The 22,437-nt window shown below is 37.2% G+C and overlaps 1 protein-coding gene and 1 pseudogene across 3 annotated transcripts; one reads left to right on the forward strand and one right to left on the reverse strand.

Annotated features, from left to right (window-relative positions):
* Positions 1-3,865: 3,865 nt before the first annotated feature.
* Positions 3,866-4,699, reverse strand: LOC308264295 (eukaryotic translation initiation factor 4E-like; annotated as a pseudogene). The gene has a single exon. The product of its transcript is annotated as a eukaryotic translation initiation factor 4E-like (transcript).
* A 5,134-nt stretch (positions 4,700-9,833) lies between these two features.
* On the forward strand, positions 9,834-16,582 carry JCHAIN (joining chain of multimeric IgA and IgM; the record flags this gene model as incomplete). 2 transcript variants are annotated; one of them, XM_080697567.1, is made up of 4 exons in its annotated part: positions 9,834-9,897; positions 13,857-13,983; positions 15,417-15,497; positions 16,372-16,582. In XM_080697567.1, 4 exons carry the CDS (start codon positions 9,834-9,836, stop codon positions 16,580-16,582), a joined length of 483 nt encoding a protein of 160 aa, XP_080553693.1. The 2 variants fall into 2 exon arrangements, with proteins under 2 accessions (XP_080553693.1, XP_080553694.1); XM_080697568.1 differs by having other exon boundaries at positions 13,863-13,983.
* Positions 16,583-22,437: the final 5,855 nt, after the last annotated feature.

Consider the following 22,437-nt stretch of genomic DNA (forward strand, 5'->3'; position numbering starts at 1 on the left):
TTGATGATGTGGTTTTGATTTTTATTTCCCTCATGGCTAAAGATGTTAACATTTTTCATAGAATAGTCTTTTGGGGAGCAGTATTGGGGATTGAACCCAGGGTTTAATGCATGCTAGGCAAATGCTCTACTGCTCAGCTACACCCTCAGCCAGTTGTTAGCCATTGTATTTCTTTTGAGAAATGGTCATTTAGTTCATCTGCTTATTTATTTATTTATTTTTGCAGTACTGGGGATAGAACTCAAACGCATTCTACCTCTGAGCTATACCCCTAGCCCTTTTTAAAATTATTTTTTAATTTTTTTGGGGGGTGGTACTGGCGGTGGAACCCAGAGGCTTTCTACCTCCGGGCTATACTCCCAGACCTTTTTTTTTAATATTTTATTTGGAAACAGGGTCTCATTAAGTTGCTGAGAGCCTCACTCAGTAGCTGAAGCTGGCTTTGAACCTGTGTGATCCTCCTGTCTCAGCCTCCCAAGCGCGGGGATTACAAGTGTGCGCCACCATGCCCAACAAATTTTTTTTATTTTTATGTGGATCATATTGAAAATGGCATACATTCAGACTGTATTTGGTGTCCCCCTGCTCACCCTCCCAACAATGAGTGTCTAGGTTGACCATGCTGCATTCATACTTTTACACATATTTGAATGTAGCTCCTTTCCACTAATCAGCCTCAGACTTCTTCCTCTCCTACCCTTTCACTATTTGCTGAAGCTGTCTCAAACCTGTGATTTTTATATCTCAGCCTCCCAAGTACTGGGATTACAAGTGTGCACCTCCACACCTGGCTTGGATATTATACTTTAAAAGGGATATTGACAATATGGAGCTTATACAAAAAAGAGAATAATAATTAGCTAGAGTACTTAAACTTAGAGACAATTAAAAAAATTTTTTTTGTGGTACTGGGGTTCCTGGGAGCCCTTCTACCTCCGGGCTACACTCCCAGACCTATTTTTTATATTTTTATTTGGAAACAGGGTCTCTTAAGTCAGCGTGGCTGGCTTCGAACCTGCGCGATCCTCTTGTCTCCGCCTCCCAAGCGCGGGGATTACAAGCGTGCGCCACCACGCCCGGTAGAGACAATTTTTAACTCCTTGTACAAGTACAAATGTTTTCCATCCTTCGTTCTGTTAGAATATTTTGGATGTTTCTTTGCTTGTTTTTTGGAAACAGAAGTGAGCAATGAGACAATGTGACTCAAAGAGTTCTTGTTCTAACAAGGAGAGAGAAACTAATCTCAACTAGAATTTCAAACAACAATAAGTGTGCTTAAAAAAAAAACAGGGTAATATGCGAATGACTGGTGATTACTTAGGATGACTAACAATCAAGGAATTTCTATCTAAAACGACATTTGACTTGAGAGTCAAATGATGGTAAGGGGCCAGTTGTACAAGATATGGGAAGTGTTTGAACTAGAACACTTGAAAGGTCCTGAGCAGAAGGAGATACAGGATAGAGGAGTAAAAGGGAGAATGAGGGAATTCAGACAAGATAATCAGCTTGAATCCATTCTAAGTCTTATAAGAAACCGCTGGACTTGCCTTTTGAAAACAAATTTGCTGAGTGGATGATGGGTTGTGGAGTAAGACTAGATGTAATAAATAGTTAACAGTGTTATAAGCATGAAAACATATTTCTACCTATTTATTGCTTCCAAATTACTATAAGAAATTTTCCTTTGGCTTCACTTGACAAGATTTTAAGATTTTTTTCATAATTTTGCATTATTGAGAGTTTTATTTGTTATGATCCTAAAACTGCTATAAAATATTCTTAAATGCCTAGTTTATTGTAAAAGTGTATATCTCAAATGTCCTTTTGAGTCTCTGACCTCTAGTTCTAAACAAGATGGAATAACAGACCAGATTTTACCCTTCAATCTGAAGCATCTTAAAACATGGATAAAATTTATGAAACACTCTTTTTTGGAGGTGTTACTGGAGATGGAACTCAGGAGCATTCCACCTCCAAGATACACTCCCAGCCCAATTTTTTTATTCTTTATTTTGAGACAGGGTCTCACTGAGTTACAAAAGGCCTCACTAAATAGCTGAGGGTGCCTGCAAACCTGGATCCTCCTGTCTCAGCCTCTCAAATGCTGGAATTACAAGCATGCGCCACAACGCCTGGCTGAAACACTATTTTTAAGACATTAGGCAACAAAAGACAGTGATTTCTGAGACAGGAGTGAAATGAAACCACTACTATTGTACCAGTTTATTGCTTTGGAGAGAGCTTCAAAACCATGGCTTCAGTGGTGATTTCTTTTCTTTTCTTTTTTTTTTTTAATTTCTTGTGGTACTAGAGATTGAATCCAGGGGCATTCTACCTTCGAGCTACACCCCCAGCCCTATTTTATTCTTTTATTTTGAAACAGAGTCTCATTAGTTGTAGAGAACCTCACTAAGTAGCTGAGGTTGGCCAAGAACCTGTGATCTTTCTGTCTCAGCCTCCCAGGTAATGGGATTATAAGCATGCGCCACCACACCCTCCCTTCATTGCCAAAAATTTTAGGACAAAGTAATATTAATTCCGCACAAATTTTTTCAGGAAATTGGAGAGGAGTAAATACCTCTAAACTTATTCTTTTTGGCCAGCATTATAATAATAAAATACTGCCAGGCATGGTGGTGCATGTTTGTAATCCCCACACTTGGGAGGCTGAGACAGGAGGATCGCACAGGTTTGAAGCCAGACTCAGCTGGCTTAAGAGACCCTGTTTCCAAATAACATATAAAATAAGTCTGGGAGTGTAGCCCAGAGGTAGAAGGCCCCTGGGTTCCATCCCCAGTACCACCAATAAAATAAAATAAAATAAAATAAAATAAATCCTTGTTTTTTTTTAAAGACAATTCACTGTACACATTTTTATTTACAGTTTTGTACACTGCCTTAATATGAATGGGACCGCTTTTCTACTTGAGCCATTTTTAACCAAAGCAAAATAACTTAAGTAATATAATGTGTTAAAATACAGCATAAAGATACAAAAACAGACATACTAATTCTAGTTAGGAATGTAATTATGATGTTACATTGTTTCATAATCCACAATTATGTTTAGGAAATCGCATAAACATAGATCACTGATTTGAATGAAATGCATAAATTTGTAGCAAAGCTTTGTAGTTACAAAAAAACAAAAAAATTACCAAAGGATGCACAAAATTGATGTTTATTCCACCTTTGTGTCATATTCCTGGATCCTTCACCAATGTTACATAAGGAAAAAACAAAAGCAAAACAAATGAAAAACTGAAATCAGAATCACTAATGTTATCAAGTAGGGAAACAAATAAATTAAAATCTAGCAGCCATCAGCAAGAATACAGCAAAGACAGTGCTATAAAAAAGAAACAAAGAAAATTGCTAGAAAACTGTATGCATCATACTCTTTCAAACCAGCAAAATATGCTCCTGCATACAATGGAACATAAATTTTTTTTTTCTTGTTAAGATAGAAATGCAAGTTCTTTTTCTGAATATTGTAGATGGATAGATGTGTTGGTAATGGTAATTCTACTAAGCTATTACAAAGTGGGCCAGGAACACATTTACGGATTCGGGGGATGATGTTTACTGTAATTCTTTGATTGGGACAGTGGACACTCTAGCAAAAAAAAAAAAAAAAAAAAAAAAAAAAAAAAGAAAAAAAGAAAAAGAAAAAGAAAAAAAGAAAAAGAAAAAAGAAAAAGTACAAGACAAAGGCCAATGAGACTTTTCTTATATCTTAGCAATGTTTAGATGGAATCAAATTTAAATGCAGTCCAATCTGCTTTTGAGGAGGCTTTGGTTCAGCTCCCAAATCTCGATTGCTTGACGCAGTCTCCTTTGAGAATATTCAGAAGGTGTCTTCTTAAACAACAAACCTATTTTTAGTGGTGGAGCCCTCTTAGTAGCTGTGTCTGCGTGGGACTGATAACCAATCCCTATCTGTGGAGGAAGTCCTAACCTTTCCTTGTATACTCTCCCTATATGTGTAACAGCTTCTCTGTTTTCACATTCAGTAGTCCATATTGCTATCTTATCACCTTTAGCTCTAACATTAACAACAGCTCCACATACATCATCACTGTAGTGATCAAAAGATTCTACAATAAGGCACAGCAGTGTTTCTAGCCAAAAGCGATCAAGGTCACTTCGTCTCTGCTGTTTGTTCTATGTAATTGGCTATCGTCCTCCCTGTTTGTTTTTCTCATCTTCCCACATAGGCTCAATACCATCCTTAAAAAGTGAGTAGTCACAGCCAGGCATTAAATTACTAGACAACTGGATATGGTTGTATAGAGCCCAAAAGTCTTCAACAGTATCAAACTTAGAGATCAGTCGAGGGTTTGCTTGCCAAGTTTTACTTTTATCATTTTTAAAAAACCAGAGTGCCCATCTGTTCTGTAGAGGATGTTTAATATAGTGTTCTGGGTTAGCAACCTCCTGATTAGATTCTGTTTTCTCCTCTTCCATAGGGGAGGGATTAGTAGGGGTGGTTTCCGGTTCCACAGTCGCCATCTTAGATCGATCTCAAATGAATCCTTGTTTTTTTTTTTTTTTTTTTTTTGGTGGTACTGGGGTTCCTGGAAGCCCTTCTACCTCCGGGATACACTCCCAGACCTATGTTTACATTTTTATTTGGAAACAGGGTCTCCTAAACCAGCGCGTGCGGCTGGCTTCGAACCTGCGCGATCCTCCTGTCTCTGCCTCCTAAGTACGGGGATTATAAGCGTGCGCCACCACGCCCGGCGAATCCTTGTTTTTTTTTTTTTTTTTTTTTTAAAAAAAAAAAAAAAGCAAAGACATGACAAGAAAAGAACGTTTCAAATCAATATTCCTTTTTTTGTGGTACTGGGTATTGAACCCAGGGTCATTCTATCTCCAAGCTATACCCCCAGCCCATTTTTTAAATTATTATTTTAAAACATGGTCTCACTAATTTGTGGAGGGCCTCAGAAGTAGCTGAGGCTAGTCTTGAACCAGCTTTGATCCTCCATTATTTCAGACATTCTGAGTTTAGCATTTGTTTGAAAACCAGCTGAAATAATTGGATGCTACTCCGTCTGGACACAGCTTATTATATGTTGGGATATTCAAATCATGACAAGATTTTATTCTCTTAGTACCCTAGAATATACTCACTCTCACCAGTTACTCCTCAGTCTCTTGGTGAATCTTCTTCTGAAAATAAAGACAATCAAAAGCTAATTCTCAGCCTTCTCTTATCTCCCTTCCTCTTTATAGCTAATTTTATTTTACCCCATGGCTTCGAATCTAAGTTTTTCAGCCTTGCCCTTGACATGGAGCTTCAAACTCCTATTATCAAATGTTCTATTTGACTATCACTTGACTATCCAACAGGTGTCATTAACCTTTAACCAGGTAAAACAATATTGTGTTTGTGTGTGGGGTATACTGGGGATTGAACCCAGGACATTCTACCACTGAGCTATATCACAGGCTTTCTTATATTTTATTTTGAAAACAAAGTCTCACTAAGTCACTGTGCTGGCCTCTAACTTGGGATCTTCCTGTCTCAGCCTTCTAACTACTATAATTATAGCCCTTTGCCACCACATCCAGCTCAAGTTAAATGGTGCTCTTGAAAACCAATCCACCCTCACACTTTCATACCAATCTCATTATTTTTCAAGTCTTCTCCATCTCAGGGAATAGCACCTCCATCCACATGGTTGCTCAATCAAAAATGCTCTTCTTTATCTTCTTTCTTTTTTTCTCCTCACATTCAATCTACCACTATGACTTACTGACTTTATCTCCAAAATATATCCCAAATTCATGTAAATCTCTCCATTTTCACTACTATCCTACTAATTTAAGCCTCCATCCACAGATCCAAATTACAATTTGTCCTCAGGATTTTTTTTGGGGGGTACTGGGGATTGAACCCAGGGGGGCATTCTACCTCTGAGCTACACCCTCAGCCCTAATTTTATTCTTTATTTTGAAACAGGGTCTCATTAAGTTGCAGAGGCCTCACTATAGCTGAGACTGCCATGAACCTGTGAGCCTCCTGTCTCAGCCTCCCAAGTACTGGGATTACAAACATGAGCCACCATGCCCAGCTTGTCCTCAGGGATTTATTCGATGTGCTTTGGGGAAGAAATAATGACTCAAAATAATGATTTTAAAAAGTCAAGGTAAGCCAGGCATGGTGGCACATGCCTGTAATTCCATTACTGGCATATCCCAGTAATTCCTGGGAAGTGCAGACAGGAAGATTGGACATTTAAGGTCAGCCTCAGCAAGTTAGTGAGACCCTGTTTCAAAATAAAATATAAAATAGGATGAGGGTATAGTTTGGAGGTAGAACACCCCTGGTTCAATCCCTAGTACCAAAAAGGAAAAAAAGTCCAACTGTCTTTTTTCTTTTTTGAGTTATTTAGAAACTCAAGTAGGTGTGTGGAGCCCTTTGAGTGGTTGATATTTGTTTTGACATCCTGACCACAAGCTAAAATGATGTGCTCTCACACCTGTTTCTTCTCTCCACCCCACCCTTTTCCATCTCTTCCTCTCTCGTTGCATAGGCTGACCTCACATTTTCAATCTTATGGCTCATTTGATTCCAGTATATATTTTTCTTAAAGCCAAGTGGTTCCTAAGACCTATTTATTGGTAGTAGAAATTAAAATAAGAATATACATTGATGGTATAGTAGTATTGCATGTAGTTGTGTCCGGTACTTTGTTCTTGCTAGACTTTCAGTTCATATTCTTTGGGGGAATGCAGTTATAGGCAAGCCTTTAATATCTTTGTCATTACTTTCAGCTTTCCTACTTATGATCTTGAGTATTATTTATTCTTAAAATTCTGGAAGACACTAATAACCAAAAGTCACATGGATTTGATGCTGTTGCTTATAAAAATGTAACAATATATTCTTGCAACCAGCCTTGTTTAAGAGACAGGAAATTTAATATGTTGGGGTAGGGGTAGGGGGTGCTGTATCCAAAAGCTCAGGTTTTTTTTTTTTGTGTGTGTGGTACTAGGGATTGAAACAAGGGGCATTCTTCCTCTGAGCTACCCCACAGCCCTATTTTTTATTCTTTATTTTGATATAGCTATACTCTCAGTTTTTTCTCTCTTTCCCTCTCTTTCTCCCCCTCTATATAATTTATATATGAAATCTCTTTATATAAATTATATAGTATATATTATATATAATATATAATATATAATATATAGATAAACATATATATTATACATACACACACACACATATATATACATATATATATATATATATATATATATATATTTTTTTTTTTTTTTTTTTTTTTGCGGGTCTGGGAATGGAACCCAGGGGCATTTGACCTCGGAGCTACACTCCCTGCCCTATTTTTTTTTTTTATTCTTTATTTTGAAACAGTGTCTCACGGAGTTGCAAAGGGCCTCATTAAGTAGCTGGGGCTGACTGCGAACCGCAATCCTGCAGTCTCAGCCTCCCAAATGCTGGGATTACAAGTGTGTGCCACCACGCCTGGCTATATATTATATATGTTTTTTGTGGTACTAGGAATGGAACCCAGGTGCATTCTACCTCCCCAGACCTATTTTTATTCTTTACTTTGATATAGGGTCTCATTAAGTTGCAGAGAGCCCCACTAAGTAACCGAGGCTGGCTGTGAACCTGCAATCCTCCAGTCTCAGCTTCCCAAGAATTACGATTACAAGCACGTGCCACCATGCTTGGCTCCCAGAGTTTTTTTTTTGTCGTTTTTTTTTTTTTTTGTTTTGTTTTGTTTTACCATAACTAAGTGAAAATTTTTATTTATTTATTTATTTATTTATTTATTTATTTATTTATTTATTTATTTATGGTACTGGGGGTGGAACCCAGAGGCTTTCTACCTCCAGGCTATACTCCCAGACTTTTCTTATATTTTATTTGGAAACAGGGTCTCACTAAGTTGCTGGAAGCCTCACTGAGTAGCTGAGGCTGGCTTTGAACCCGTGTGATCCTCCTGTCTCAGCCTCCCAAGCGCGGGGATTACAAGCGTGCACACCACGCCCGGCTTAAGTGAAAAAATTTAAACAAATACTTCAGTGATTTAGTTTTCTATTAAGCCATATCTAATTAAATGAGTTTTAAATTCTGAAAGTTTGTAGATGAGAAATGCAAGGTCTGCATTAATGCTATCAAAAAAGTGGCAACTAATTCATGAAGTATTCCCAGTTTCTAATCCTAATTACATGTTTGAATTTATGAAATAACAAAGTCATAATAATATATAGAGAGATATTTAAATCTGGTAGCTTGATTGAACACTAAAAATTGATACCAAAAAAGACTTGAAAAATTTGATTCAAGACACAATTGGGACCTTAAAAAGCTTTCATTTCCTTCTTTCTTTTATCCTTTTTCTTTTCCTTCCCTTCATTTATTGTTCCAGTAACAACAATTGCCAGTTATTTGACTTTTTTTTTTTTTTTGAGTACTGGGGATTGAACCCAGGAGCAATCTTCCTCTGCGCTACACCCCCAGCCTGCCTGCCTGCCTGCCTTCCTTCCTTCCTTCCTTCCTTCCTTCCTTCCTTCCTTCCTTCCTTCCTTCCTTCCTTCCTTCCCTCCGTCCCTCCCTCTCTCCTCCCTCTTTCTTTCTTTCTCTCTCTCCCTTTCTTCTTTCTTTCTTCTTTCTTTCTTTCTCTTTCTTTCTTTCCCTCCCTCCCTCCCTCCCTCCCTCCCTCCCTCCCTCCCTCCCTCTCTCTCTTTCCTTCTTTCTTTCTCTTTCTTTCTTTCCTTCCTTCCTTCCTTCTTTCTTTCTTTCTTTCTTTCTTTCTTTCTTTCTTTCTTTCTTTCTTTCTTTCTTTCTTTCTTTCTTTCTTTCTTTCTTTCTTTCTTTCTGTGGTACTGGGGTAGAACCCAGGGGCTTTTCTACCTCCTGGTAATACTCCCAGACCTATTTTATTATACTTTTTGGAAACAGGGTCTCATTAAGTTGCTGAGAGCCTCACTAAGTAGCTGAGGCTGGCTTCGAACCTGTGCGATCCTCCTGTATCAGCCTCCCAAGCTCTGGGATTCTAAACATGCACCACCACGCCCAGCTCTATATTTGAAACAGAGTCTCATTAAATTGTAGAGGGCCTCACAAAGTAGCTGAGGCTGGCTACGAACCTGTAATCTTCCTGTCTCAGCCTCCCAAGAATTGGGATTACAAGCATATGCTTGGCAGGTATTTTTTTGAAGATTAGTATGAATATATTTGGATAATAAAGTTGAGAAAATCCCTATTGAAACATTCTTAATAGACTCCTGATTTGACATTATTATTAGTCTTATGGTTTACACAGTTAAATAGCATAAATGCAAAGTAAAAATTATTGTACCAATCATGGATTTTGGAGTGCTTTAGAAGAAAATACTTAAATATGAATCATACATCCTTTCCAATGTAGCGTTTAAAATTCAGACTTTAGCCGGGTGTGGTGGTGCACGCTTGTAATCCCAGCATTTGGGAGGCTGGGACTAGAGGATTGCAGTTCGGGGACAGCCTCAGCTACTTGGTGAGGCCCTCTGCAACTCAGTGAGACCTGGTTTCAAAAGAAAAGAATATAACATAGGGCTGGGGTGTAGCTTAGCAGTTGAATGCCCCTGGGTTCCATCCCTAGACCCGCAAAAAAAAAAAAAAAAAAAAAAAAAAAAAAAAAAAAAAAAAAATTCAGACTTTAACCGCAGTTGTGATTGTTTTCAGTTTGTTACTTGCCTGGAGTGTTATTTTAAGAAAGCAGAAGCACCATCATTTGCACACACGTTAGAGATTACTTACCTTAACTCTGACTTTTTGGCTCCACTTTTTTCAAAGAAGTGAAGTCGAGATGAAGAACCATTTGTTTTTTTGGGGAGTTCTAGCCATTTTTGTTAAGGCTGTTCTTGTGACAGGTATGTGGTTTTTTATAAAATGAACTAAGATAAAAGGTAAAATATAGCACAGACTTGTTTTCCAGATTTAAAGATTTATGTTTATACTTTGTTTTGCCAGCTTGCCAGATACTTTCTTCAAACATGTTCTAATCATGGACATGTTCTAATCTAATACATGGACAGTAGTATTTACACAGATGAGAATCAATGTAATTCTTCTTTATTCCCTTTTGTTTTCTTTTCTTTACTTGTTGGCCCACTTCAATCTATAGAACAGGAAAATACAATTTTTTAGATAATTATATACTTGCAGGAATATTGACATTGAATCTTAAAATCACTAATTATCTCTTTGTAGATTAATTTCTAGAGAAACAAAGTAATAATTATCATAAGCAAAATATAGAATTTATTGTGATTTTATTTCCTCAGACAGACTGGTATCAGTTTTAACAACTCTTCTAGATCTGAGCCCCAAAATATATTATGATCCTTTAACAATGTGTAATGTTAAACAGTTTGCTATCTCAGTGGTTGAATTTCTGATATTTTTATTGAATTTTCAGGCAACTGTAGAAAATGAATATAGAATACAGAACAGTAGTATGAAATAATTTTGAATATAGACTATAAAACTACAGTGTTAAATAATTTTCATCTGGAAGAGCACAAGAATTAGAAGTGATATAATTTAACTGGATTAATTTTTTCCAACACTGAACCTACTTTTATTTCAACAGAGTATAGCAGAAATGTTACTTAGAAGTCATTATATGTAAGCATTAATAATAACTTTATAATATTATAAATGTAAAAGTTTTGGTAATAAAACATATATGTGCATATACATAAGCATCTAAGTATATATGTTTATATACCTATAGTAAACATTTTGTCATATTGTGCTTTGGTATGTAATTTTATTTTTATTTGTTTGAGCTGAATTAAACTTAAAAAATACTTATTTATCATCTACTATGTCTCAAATTCTTTTGGAATAAAGTAAGGCAAATTCCTAAATGTTTATTAGGAAAATACTTCTGTTTGGTGAAAAAAATGATAAAATTTGAATCTTGGTGAGTTGAAAGTATTTGTACATTTTTCTGAAAGATCTATTAGGCAATTAATATTTTAATGTAATAACAGTAATGATGATCTCTTCTTGGGTTTCTGGTAAGGAAATAAATGACATGTCACATAGAATATGGACATTTCAATTTAATATTTAATAGCCAAGTCATTTATTTGCTGCTTAATTTATATTTTTGGCCAGGCATCACATGCTCATTTATATTTCATTGAGAAAAACATTTAAGAATTATGGAAGCTGGGCGTAGTGGTGCATGCTCGTAATCCCACTACTTGAGAGGCCGAGAGAGGAGGATTGCATGTTTAAAGCCAGCCTTGGCAATATAGGGAGACTCTCAGAAACCTAGTGAGACCCTGTTTCCAAATAAAGAAATAAAATTGGGTTTGGGGTGTAGCTTGGAGATAGAATGCCTCTGTGTTCAATCTCCAGTACCACAGGGGGGGAAAAAGGCTTATGGATACAGAATTAAGGAAGAGGACACCATTTGAATCATTTTACTCTTTTCAGACCATTATTTAGAACATCCACTCTACTTAATGGACTCCATAATATTTCTTTTCTAACACTACAGACTTGAGTCTGAAGAGTTATTAAGAACTTATGAATAATGGCATAATAATGCATTATAAAACATTTTAAGTGATCAAAGTAAAATAACCATCTTAAAATGTTTTTGTAAAAGCTGTTATCATTAAGAGTAAAATGTTACAGTTAGGCCCTCTGCTTTGGGAGTCATCTCAGGAATAATTAGATTTCTAGTTACAATAATGTATCTATCTATCCTGATCATCATAACTTGAATTCATATAGCAAATAGTGTGTGCTTTTGAGTTAAGGGGTAATTGAAGGATTTTTTAAAGGCCACTTAGATAAAATTATAAGAATGAAAAGATATTTTTATTTAATTAGCACTATGAAATAATGCTATTCTTTGCGGTACTAAGGATTGAACTGAAGGGCATTCTGTCTCTAAGCTATACTTCCGCCCCTTTTAAACTTTTTTTCATTTTTAAATTTTGAAACAGGATCTAGCTAAATTGCTGAACATATCACTAAGTTGCTGAGCCTGGACTCAAACCTGTAGATTCTCCTGTCTCAGCCTCCCAACTACTGGAATTACAGGTGTGCACTTTTTTTTTTTTTCAGTGCTGGTGATTGAATCCAGGGGCATTTTACCTCCAAGCTACTCCCCCAGCCCTATTTTTTATTCTCTATTGTGAAATAGTGTCTCACAAAGTTGTGGAGGGCCTCAATGAGTAGCTGAGGCTGGCCATGAACCTGCAGTCCTCCTATCTCAGCCTCCCAAGTACTGGGATTACAGGCTTGTGCCACCGCACCTCATTCATGTTCAGCTTTTAGATAATGCTATTTTTAACTTTTTTAATATCTGTTAATTGATTCAAGTCCAGATAATAAGAAACTTTTTTTGTTTATTTTTGCAAATATACCAAACCTCTTTGTATACTATTCAGATTAGATTAGACAATAAATGATGACACTCAAAGTTAAGGCTTTAATGGTCACCTGGGTATTAATTCTTTTTTTCCTATTTACTGGCTTATTATATCAAGTTGAGCTAATACATCATAATATTTTCTAAATTGATTTTGAAAATGTATAGCAGTTTATATATTCTAACACTTAAAATAATTTTTTAAGAAACAGTAATAGACTTTACTTATTTTAATCAGTGCACCATGATAATCTGATTGTTACAAAAAAGAAGAATATAATTCGTTTAGGAAAGTTATGGTGGAGAATATGTAAGTCTTACAAAACAAGGTTATCTTAGGGGAAAACATGCCTGTTCTTACTTAAAATGGAATTTATGGGAAAAAATTTAAGTACAAATGAGAGTTCAGGAAGAATGTGAAATTTCAATTTGGATTTATAAAGGCTAATGCTTCTTGTTTACTTCTTAAAATATGCTTTTATTGGTGCATTATAATTATACATCTTATTAAGGTAAGTACATAGCACCTGGTATGTTTGCCTCAGGATCCTACCCTGCTCCTTCCCCTTCTCTGTTCATAATATTGAACATGGTACTGATAGCTTCACATATTTTTAAATGGTTTCCTCTTTTTTTTTTTTGTCATTACTGGGGTTTGAACTCAGATGCATTCTACTTTTTTTTTCTTCTTCTTCTTTATTTTGAAACAGGGTCTCACTAAATTGCAGAGGGCCTCACTAAATAGCTGAGGCTGGTTGTGAACCTGTGATCCTCCTGGCTCAGCTTCCCAAGTACTGAGATGACAAGTGTGTGCCACCATGCTGGGCTCCCCTTGTTTACTTTTGAATGAATTGCTTTGGTTAGTCTAGGTTTTTGTTTCATTCTTACTTTGTATCTGGCACTTTTTTTTTTTTTGTGGTGGTACTGGGGTTTCTGGAAACCCTTCTACCTCCGGGGTATGCTACCAGGCCTATTTTTTATATTTTTATTTGGAAACAGGGTCTCTTAAACCAGCACAGCTGGGCTGGAAACAGAGTGATCCTTCTGTCTTCGCCTCCCAAGCACGGGGATTACAAGCGTGCGCCACCACGTCCGGCTGCACTTTTTTTTTTTTTTTAAACAACACTACATCATTCAAAGAGCCATGCCTCTATTAGAAGAATTAGTTCAATATCAGAATTTTTTTTCAGCCCAGGTTCTCATAGACTACTGATCCAAGGAAAAAAAGAACTCCTTTTATAGTATTTTTGAGTTTCCTTCACTACAATGTGAGGTTCCATTTATCTATGTTAGATTGGGAAAGAAACAGAAAAAGCTGGGAATGATCAATGACAAAGTATATTTTCTGTGGGCAAGAAATATAAATGAACTCAATGCAAAATGTATACGAAGACTTTTGTTTTCCTTTTTTCATAATATATTTTACCTTTTAAGCTCAAGATGAAGATGAAAGGATCATTCTTGCTGACAACAAATGTCAGTGTGCCAGGGTTACTTCTAGAATCATTCCTTCTCCTGAAGATCCTAATGAGGATATTGTGGAAAGAAATATTCGAATTATGTATGTGGTATTTATCTCCTTTTTTCTTTTGTAAGCAGAGTTACTCTATGTTGTTTGCGTTAAGTGTAATATCTGCGTCTTTGCTCCTTTTTTTGGTTCTGGGGGTTGAACCTCCAGGGGTTCTACTCTGCGCTACGCTCTTTCTCTCATGCCTTCAACCTGGTTAACTCTTCCTCACACCGCACGTCTAGTTTAGTCACCACGTCTTGTAGCAAGTTTTCTTTGATCACTTAGATTTTGCCCATGTGGCTCCATTATGGATAGAACACTCACAGAGGCATGCATCCCTGACATGGCACGTTGGCACTTCAACCATCTCTATCTTACGTTTAAGTCTCTGAGGGGGGAAATACATGTACATGTATTGGAAATCGAGCCCAGGGGCACATTACCACTGAGCTAAATCTACCTAGTCCTTTATTTTCGTTTGTATTTACTTTTGAGACAGGGTCTCAGCTAAATTGCACAGGCTGGCCTCGAGCTTTCGATCCTCTTGCTCAGCTTCCTGAGTCACTGAGATTACAGGCCTATGCCACCGTGCCTGGCAGAGAAGTTTTAAAACAGCCCTCCATGATTCTTTAATTTATTCTTTTTCTTTTATAACATTCTTTTAATTATATTGTTTCCTGAAATCGGGTTATTTAACTACTTTATTCAACTTTGCCTGATGTATATTGGTCTTCCCTAATCTTATTTCTGAAAGTATATTCCCAGTGCCGTGCCATTATGACATTATCCCCAGTTCTTAACTCTATCACTTACTGAAATGATGTGAATTTGGGGAAGATACTTAACTAATTTGAGCCTGTTTCTTAAACTGTAAACATGGGATAATTATGTATGTGTGTAGATACACTTATAAAATTTTGAAGATTAAATATAATAATTTGTAAAAATTAGTTTTTCACTCATAGTATATTGCAATATTATACTTTAATATTATATAATAACTATAACTATATTATATATTATACTTATAATATTTTCTGATATTATAAGAGTCTTTATAATCTAATAAAAACAGATATATTCATTCATTCATTCAACAAGTATATATTTAGTAAATAGCAAATATTGAGGGTTGGTGCTGAGGATACAACAATTTATATAAAACCAGCCCCTGCCAGAGCTTTTGTACATTCAAGGTAGTCTTCATAAAAGTAAAATTTGACCCGATTTTTAAAGAAAAAGCAGTGTTTTGCTAAGCAAGTAAAGATAGTTGACAGAAGTATTACTTTGAGGTTTATTTGAATGGGATATATTTAAAATACAGCCAATTACTGTAAAAAAAACTGTAATAGTATTACTGTAGTGCTTAAATGTAATGATAAGTGATGTTCTGACTAAACAATAAGTACCATTGTAGCAATATGCCTATTGCCAGAAATGATAAATCTGTGTTTCAACATTTTGCTTTGTTTACTTTGTTTTAGTGTTCCCCTGAACAATAGGGAGAATATCTCTGATCCTACCTCACCATTGAGAACCAAATTTGTGTACCATTTGTCGGACCTGTAAGAGATTTTCTTTCATACTAATATATGTAGAAATTAGTATCTTTTAATTAATCTTGTAAATAAGAATGTTTTTGAAGATATGTCAGGATTATAAGCATTTGTAAATATCTAAATGTTTGAAATGCATCAATTTCTGTGTTGTTAGATATCATAGATTCATAAAACTGTCACAGAAAAAAAGTAGCTACAGGTTTATTCTATAGGAGTGGACAGATTATCTGAATAGTTTAGTAAATAGATTTCAGCTTAAAAACAGATATTTCAGCCAGGCGTGGTGGCGCACGCTTGTAATCCCATCATTCGGGAGGTTGAGACCGGAGGATCGTGGTTCGCAGACAGCCTCAGCTACTTAGTGAGGCCCTCCGCAACTCAGTGAGACCTGGTTTCAAAATAAAGAATAAAAAATAAAAAATAGGGCAGGGGGTGTAGCTCAGAGGTCAAATGCCCCTGGGTTCCATCCCCAGACCCGCAAAAAATACCACCACCACCACCACCAACAACAACAAAACAGATATTTCTTTGGAAATGATAGAGTAGAATAGCAAATAGTATTTTAAAAATACTTTTGTCACTATAAATAACGAATTTAAAGATGTATACAGCTGGTAATAAACCTAACACAGTAGAAGCTGCTGTAGAATATAGAGAGAAATATTAATTTTTTGCTTATTTTCAACAATTTCTATTTATTACAGGTTGGCAAATTTCATGAACTATTCTGTATTGTAGAACTGACTAGATTTGAAAGGAGTCATTTTTTATTATACGTCAGAACTGCAATAATTAATTGATTTTCAATAAAAATGTATGTCATTTATATTTTGAGATAACATTTAATGGGGATTTCTAATGTGTGTATATTGTTTTTCAGCTGTAAAAGATGTGATCCTGTAGAAGTGGAGCTGGATAATCAGGTGGTTACTGCCACCCAGAGCAACATCTGTGAAGAAGACAGTACTACGGAGACCTGCTACACTTATGACAGAAACAAGTGCTACACCAATGTGGTCCCACTAACATATGGTGGTGAGACCGTAATGGTGACAACTGCCTTGACTCCGGATTCCTGCTATCCTGATTAAGTTGCTGCTGACCATACAACCCTTCTTGAGAGGCTCTCTATGTTTATTCAGAAAGTTAGTATGTTTATTGGCAAAGAATTTGAAAACAAGATTTTTTTTTTGAATGATGTAAATACAACTTGCCTTCAAAATAATTGAAATGATAACATCGTTATCTTTATTAAGTAATTACTTCCCGACTCTAAGAATCAAAATCAGTCAATTACCATATGTGCCTGGAGAGTTAAAAAATAAGCAAGTGGAGGAAGTAAAACTCAAAACAGTAAAAATCATGAGGCATGGTTACATTAAATGCTTTTTCCCCCTTTCTTTTGCTATGTCTTGGAGAGCCAGAGATTTTGCACATTCTGTCTTATTCTCTTCTTAGAGTTTCACTGTGTAGAGAAATATTTATGTAAAAATAGGCCAAATATATATTTCCACTAGAAAAATAATAATTGGAGAAAATGTTTTGAGACTATTTGTATAATAATTTAAAATGGGATCTCTAATAGTTATGAAACCAATTTGCTAAAGTGAAATAATTAAAAGTACAATTAAAGTATATTTTGACGTGACATAGACTGGGCAGCAGGTAGTTGAATTTTCTTTTATTGATAAAAAATATTATTTTGACCATCAGCTTAAAAATTCCCACTGGAAATAGTCAATGTTACAACTGAATCTAATGAACTATGTATTTCAAATATGTATTCTCTAGCACAGTTTGCATAATTAAATAGATTTATAAGCATATACTTGTGTGAAGTATTTATTGGGAACAAGTTTATGTGTATTAACTTTCTTTTTTTGTTCTTGTTTTTGCGGGTCTGGGAATGGAATCCAGGGGCTTTCGACCTCCGAGCTACACCACCTGCCCTATTTTTGATTCTTTATTTTGAAACCGGGTCTCACTGAGTTGCAGAGGGCCTCACTAAGTAGCTGAGGCTGTCTGGGAACCGCGATTATCCGGTCTCAGCCTCCCGAATGCTGGGATTACAAGCGTGAGCCACCATGCCTGGCTTTGTATTAATTTTCTTATATGTAAATTAAGTGTAGTTTGTTCTTGATGAACAGTATGTGAGTACAGTGTAGTGATGCATTAATCACTGAACATGTGCTTATTTTGGGTGGCGCTATCATTTTGCACATAAAAATTAAATAAAAAGGCAAGGTCTCCATGGCACATAAACTTCTCTGTGACAGAAAGCCAAGGTCAATTTACATATGTGTGTGTGTGTGTGTGTGTGTGTGTGTGTGTGTGTGTGTGTGTGATACTGGGGATACTACTTTTGAGCTGTACCCAAAGGGACTCACTATGTAGCTGAGGCTGTCCATGAAGTGTGAACCTCGGATTGTCTCAGCCTCCCAGTATCTCACTAGGTTGCTGAAAGCCTCCCTATGGTGCTGAGGCTGATCTTGAACTTGTGATCCCTCTATCTCAGCCTCCTGAGTACTGGGATTTAGGCACACACCATCACTCTTGGCTTCAATTGACATATATCTATCTAAGGGTACTCTGGAAAGTAAATGCTGGCTCTTGATTTAAAATGGTGGGAGTGAGCCGGGTGTAGTAGCGTATATTTGTAATACCAGCATTTGGGAGGCTGAGACAGGAGGATTGCAGTTTGAGGACAGCCTCAGCTACTTAGGGAGGCCATTTGCAACTCAGTGAGACCCCGTTTATAAATAAAGAATAAAAAGTAGGGCTAGGGGTTAGCTGGGTGTGGTAGCACACGCTTGTAATCCCAGCATTCGGGAGGCTGAGACTGGAGGATTGTGGTTTGAAGACAGCCTCAGCTACTTAGTGAGGCCCTCTGCAACTTAGACCCTGTGTCAAAATAAAGAATAAAAAATAGGGCAGGGGTGTAGCTCGGAGGTCATATGCTCCTGGGTTCCATCCCCAGACCCCACCCCACCCCACACACAAAAAGTAGGGCTAGGGGTATAGATTGAAGGTTGAATGCCCCTAGGTTCTATCCCCAGTACTGCAAAAATAAATAAATAAATAAATAAATAATAAATAAATAAATAAAATAATAAATAAAATAAAATGGTGGAGTGTACACTAGGTGTGATAGAATCACAGTACTTGGGAGGCTGAAACAGGAGGATCACAGGTTTGTGGCCAGCCTCAGCTACTTTGTGAAGCCTTCCTCAACTCAGTGAAACCCTTTTTCAAAATAAAGAATAAATATATGGCTGGGGATGTAGCTCAGAGGTAGAATGCCCCTGCGTTCAACTCAGATTGTTAAAAAAAATGGTTGTGATACCATTAATAAATCAGTCTTTGTAAGAGGCATTCATGTTTCCTTTTTAAAAATAGTGATAATTGGCGGGCGTGGTGGCGCACGCTTGTCATTCCCGCGCTTGGGAGGCGAGACAGGAGGATCGCGCAGTTTCAAAGCCAGCCTCGCTGGTTTAAGAGACCCTGTTTCCAAATAAAAAAAGTATAAAAATAGGTCTGGGAGTGTAGCCCGGAGGTAGAAGGAAGGGCTTCCAGGAACCCCAGTACCACCACACACACACACACAAAAATAGTGATAATCAATTTTAGTGATGCCCACTGTGTTTATATTGATTATTCATCTTTTCTTTAGGGATAAGGATAGGACATTTTTGTGTGTCAGTAGGAATAATAGTTTTGTTATGTTAAAGACACATCCATTCTCGATTGATGTTTTATCTAGCATGTAGTTTTAGCCATCTTTGAATTCCATTTAACAGTAAACGTTCTTACCTCTGCATACCATCAAATATTACTTTTCCAAACTTCCTTTCTACCCTCTTTCCTCCACTTAGGTCAGAGCTGCATCAGGGTCTGATGGCTCTTCAGCTCTCTCCCCATTTTTCCATAGAGATATTTTCCTAATAAATTTCTTATACCTTTGATTGCATCCTTGAGTCTGTCTTTATAGGGCCTGAATTAACGTAATAGCTAATTGTAATCTACCTGATTTAATAGTGGTGATACCAAATAATTTATATATGTCATCTTACTTAATCCTTATAATAAATTTTGGGTATTACTCTTATAAATGAGAAAATTATTTCAGTGGATAAATAGCAATTTGATATGTCCCCATGTCTAGTAAATGTTAATGAAACTTGGACTGACTCTGCTGTACCTTGTACTCAGCAAACATCAGCTGAGCTCTTGGGCCGTTGGCTCCTCGGGAACATTTTCTTACAGTTCATGAGACATTTGAGACAGTGCAGCCTATTCACTGTCATAAGTCTATTATCGTTTTTCTACTTTTCCTTTATGCTTTTCAATTTGAATTTAATGAGATGATACTTTAAAAAGACAGGCATAAATAGGTATAGTTGGTAAGGAATTATTTTCTTCCATAGAAACCTTGACAAGTTAGCCATGTGCCCAAAGTGAGCACATTCAGCACTGACCAGAAGAAACCAATATGAATTCACAATTAGAGTAATGCTTATTTGCGTCAGGCTCTTATAAACTACTAGATCCAAGCTAAGCACTTATTTTTCACTTCGAGATTATTGTCATTTTAATGGCTTTATGTGAATCATAGGAAAAGCCAGGCGTGGTGGCGCACGCTGGTAATCCCAGCAGTTCCGAGCCTGAGACAGGAGGATCGCGGTTCACGGACAGCCTCAGCTACTTAGTGAGGCCCTTTGCAACTCAGTGAGAGCCTGTTTCAAAATAAAGAATAAAAAATAGGGCTGGTGGTGTAGCTCGGAGGTAGAATGCCCCTGGGTTCCATCCCCAGTACCACAAGAAAAAAAAAAAAAAAGAATTGAATCTAGGGGCATTCTACCTATAAGCTTTTTCCCAGCCCTATTTTATTTTTTGTTTTGAAACAGTCTTGCTAAACTGTCGAGGTTCTTGCTAAATTGTTGAGGCTGGCTTTTAATCTATGATCCTCCTGTCTTAGCCTCCTAAGTACTGGGATTATAGGCGAGTGCTACCATGCTTGACTAGAATAAGCATCTTTTTTTGCAGTACTGGGGATGGTACCCAGAAGCATTCTGCCTCTGAGCTACACCTCCAGCCCTATTTTCTTTTTTATTCTTTATTTTGAAACAGGGTCTCACCGAGTTGCAAAGGGCCTCACTAAGTAGCTGAGGCTGTCTGCTAGGGATCATGATCCTCCTGTTTCAGCCTCTAGAATGCTGGGATTACAAACATGTGCCACCATACCTGGCTGATTCAATTCTTAGTACCATTTTATTTTTATTTATTTTTATTTTTTATTGGTGCACTGTATTCATACATCATAATGGGATAAAAAACTTGTGTAGACATGCATGCACACATTGCCCAGTTAGACCCTACCCCACCTCATCCCCTCCCCCTCCCTCCTTCCCATGCTTGGCTTAGTGGTTGACATCTAATATTATAGAAATTTATCCAAAATTAACAATGATAATCTCACATAACAAAATTAATAATGATAATCTCACATGACAGATTCATTTGATATCAAACTTGTGATCACTTAGAGATAACATTTCAATATTTCTTTTTGCTTTCTTTTGTACCAGAGGATTTTTTTTTCTTTTTTTAAGGTGAAACTATCCTACATTTTTTTCCAGAAAAAATCTATCCTAACATGAAATATGAACTCTAAATACCCCCAAAAATCTCAAAAAAGTACAAAGCTAGAAGATGCACATTTTCTGATTTCAATTTTAGTACCATTTAAAAAGGGTGATTATCTTATCCCACTGCTCCTAGGTCAAGAGCATCTGTGTGTCTGCTTATGAGTGTGCATACATCTGTGTATTTGTGACTACACAAGGATACCTATGGTTGTTTCTTTTTTTTTTTTTTGTGGTACTGGGGATGGAACACAGGGCCATTCTACCTCCCAGCAACACCCTCAGCTCTATTTTTTATTCTTTATTTTGAAACAGGATTTCACTAGTTGCAGAGGGCCTTACTAAGTAGCTGGGACTGTCTGCGAACCATGATCCTCCAGTGTCAGCCTCCCAATGCTGGGATTAAAAGTGTGCGTCACCATGACCATCTCGAATAGCACTTTTTTTTCTTTTTTTTTTTCTGAAGACAAAGCCAGAGGTTTAATTCAAGGAAAGTAAAGATACACATTCCGGGGAATCCCTGGCCGGGGTCTCTTGCAGTCCTTTTTTTATAAGACACTGAGAGGGAGGCTGGGCACATGGCAGGAGATGGGCCATCATGGGATGTGCCTCTTCTCTGAATCTTCAGGCTGGCCCAAAGTGAGGATTTCTTCAACACAAGAATGCCAGGGTTTCAGCTGGGCGTGGTGGCGCACGCTTATAATCCCAGCATTTGGGCGGCTGAGACAGGAGGATCGTGGTTCACGGCCAGCCTCAGCTACTTAGTGAGGCCCTTTGCAACTTAGTGAGACCTGGTTTCAAAATAAAGAATCAAAAATAGGGCTGGGGGGGTATAGCTTGGAGGTCGAATGCTTCTGAGTTCCATCCCCAGACCCACACACACACACAAAATAGGGCTGGGAGTGTAGCTTGGAGGTAGAATGCCCCTGGGTTCCATCCCCAGCACCACACGCACACACACACACACACACACACACACACACACACACACTAGAATGCCAGGGTGGAGTCTGCAGCTGGCAGTGGGAGGGGGAGAGGGGAATGTGAGCCGACCAGGTGGGGTGGGAAGCAAAGGTATCATTTTTTTCCCGGGACTTTCTTCGCAGGAAATTGAAGATTATGATTTAAAGTGTGGGCCTAGCTTTTTCCTAAGAGTAAAAAGCTCTGTTAATATGAAGCTAAAGCCCAGGTATGATGATGCTTGTCATCCAGTACTTGGGAGGCTGAGACTGTCTTTGAACCTGCGATCCTTCTGTCTCAGCCCCCAAGTACTGGGATGGCAAGCATGTACCATCATGTCCCTT

The sequence above is a fragment of the Muscardinus avellanarius genome (genome assembly GCF_963383645.1).
Source record: "Muscardinus avellanarius genome assembly, chromosome: 6".
In the NCBI taxonomy this organism is placed as follows: Eukaryota; Metazoa; Chordata; class Mammalia; order Rodentia; family Gliridae; genus Muscardinus; species Muscardinus avellanarius.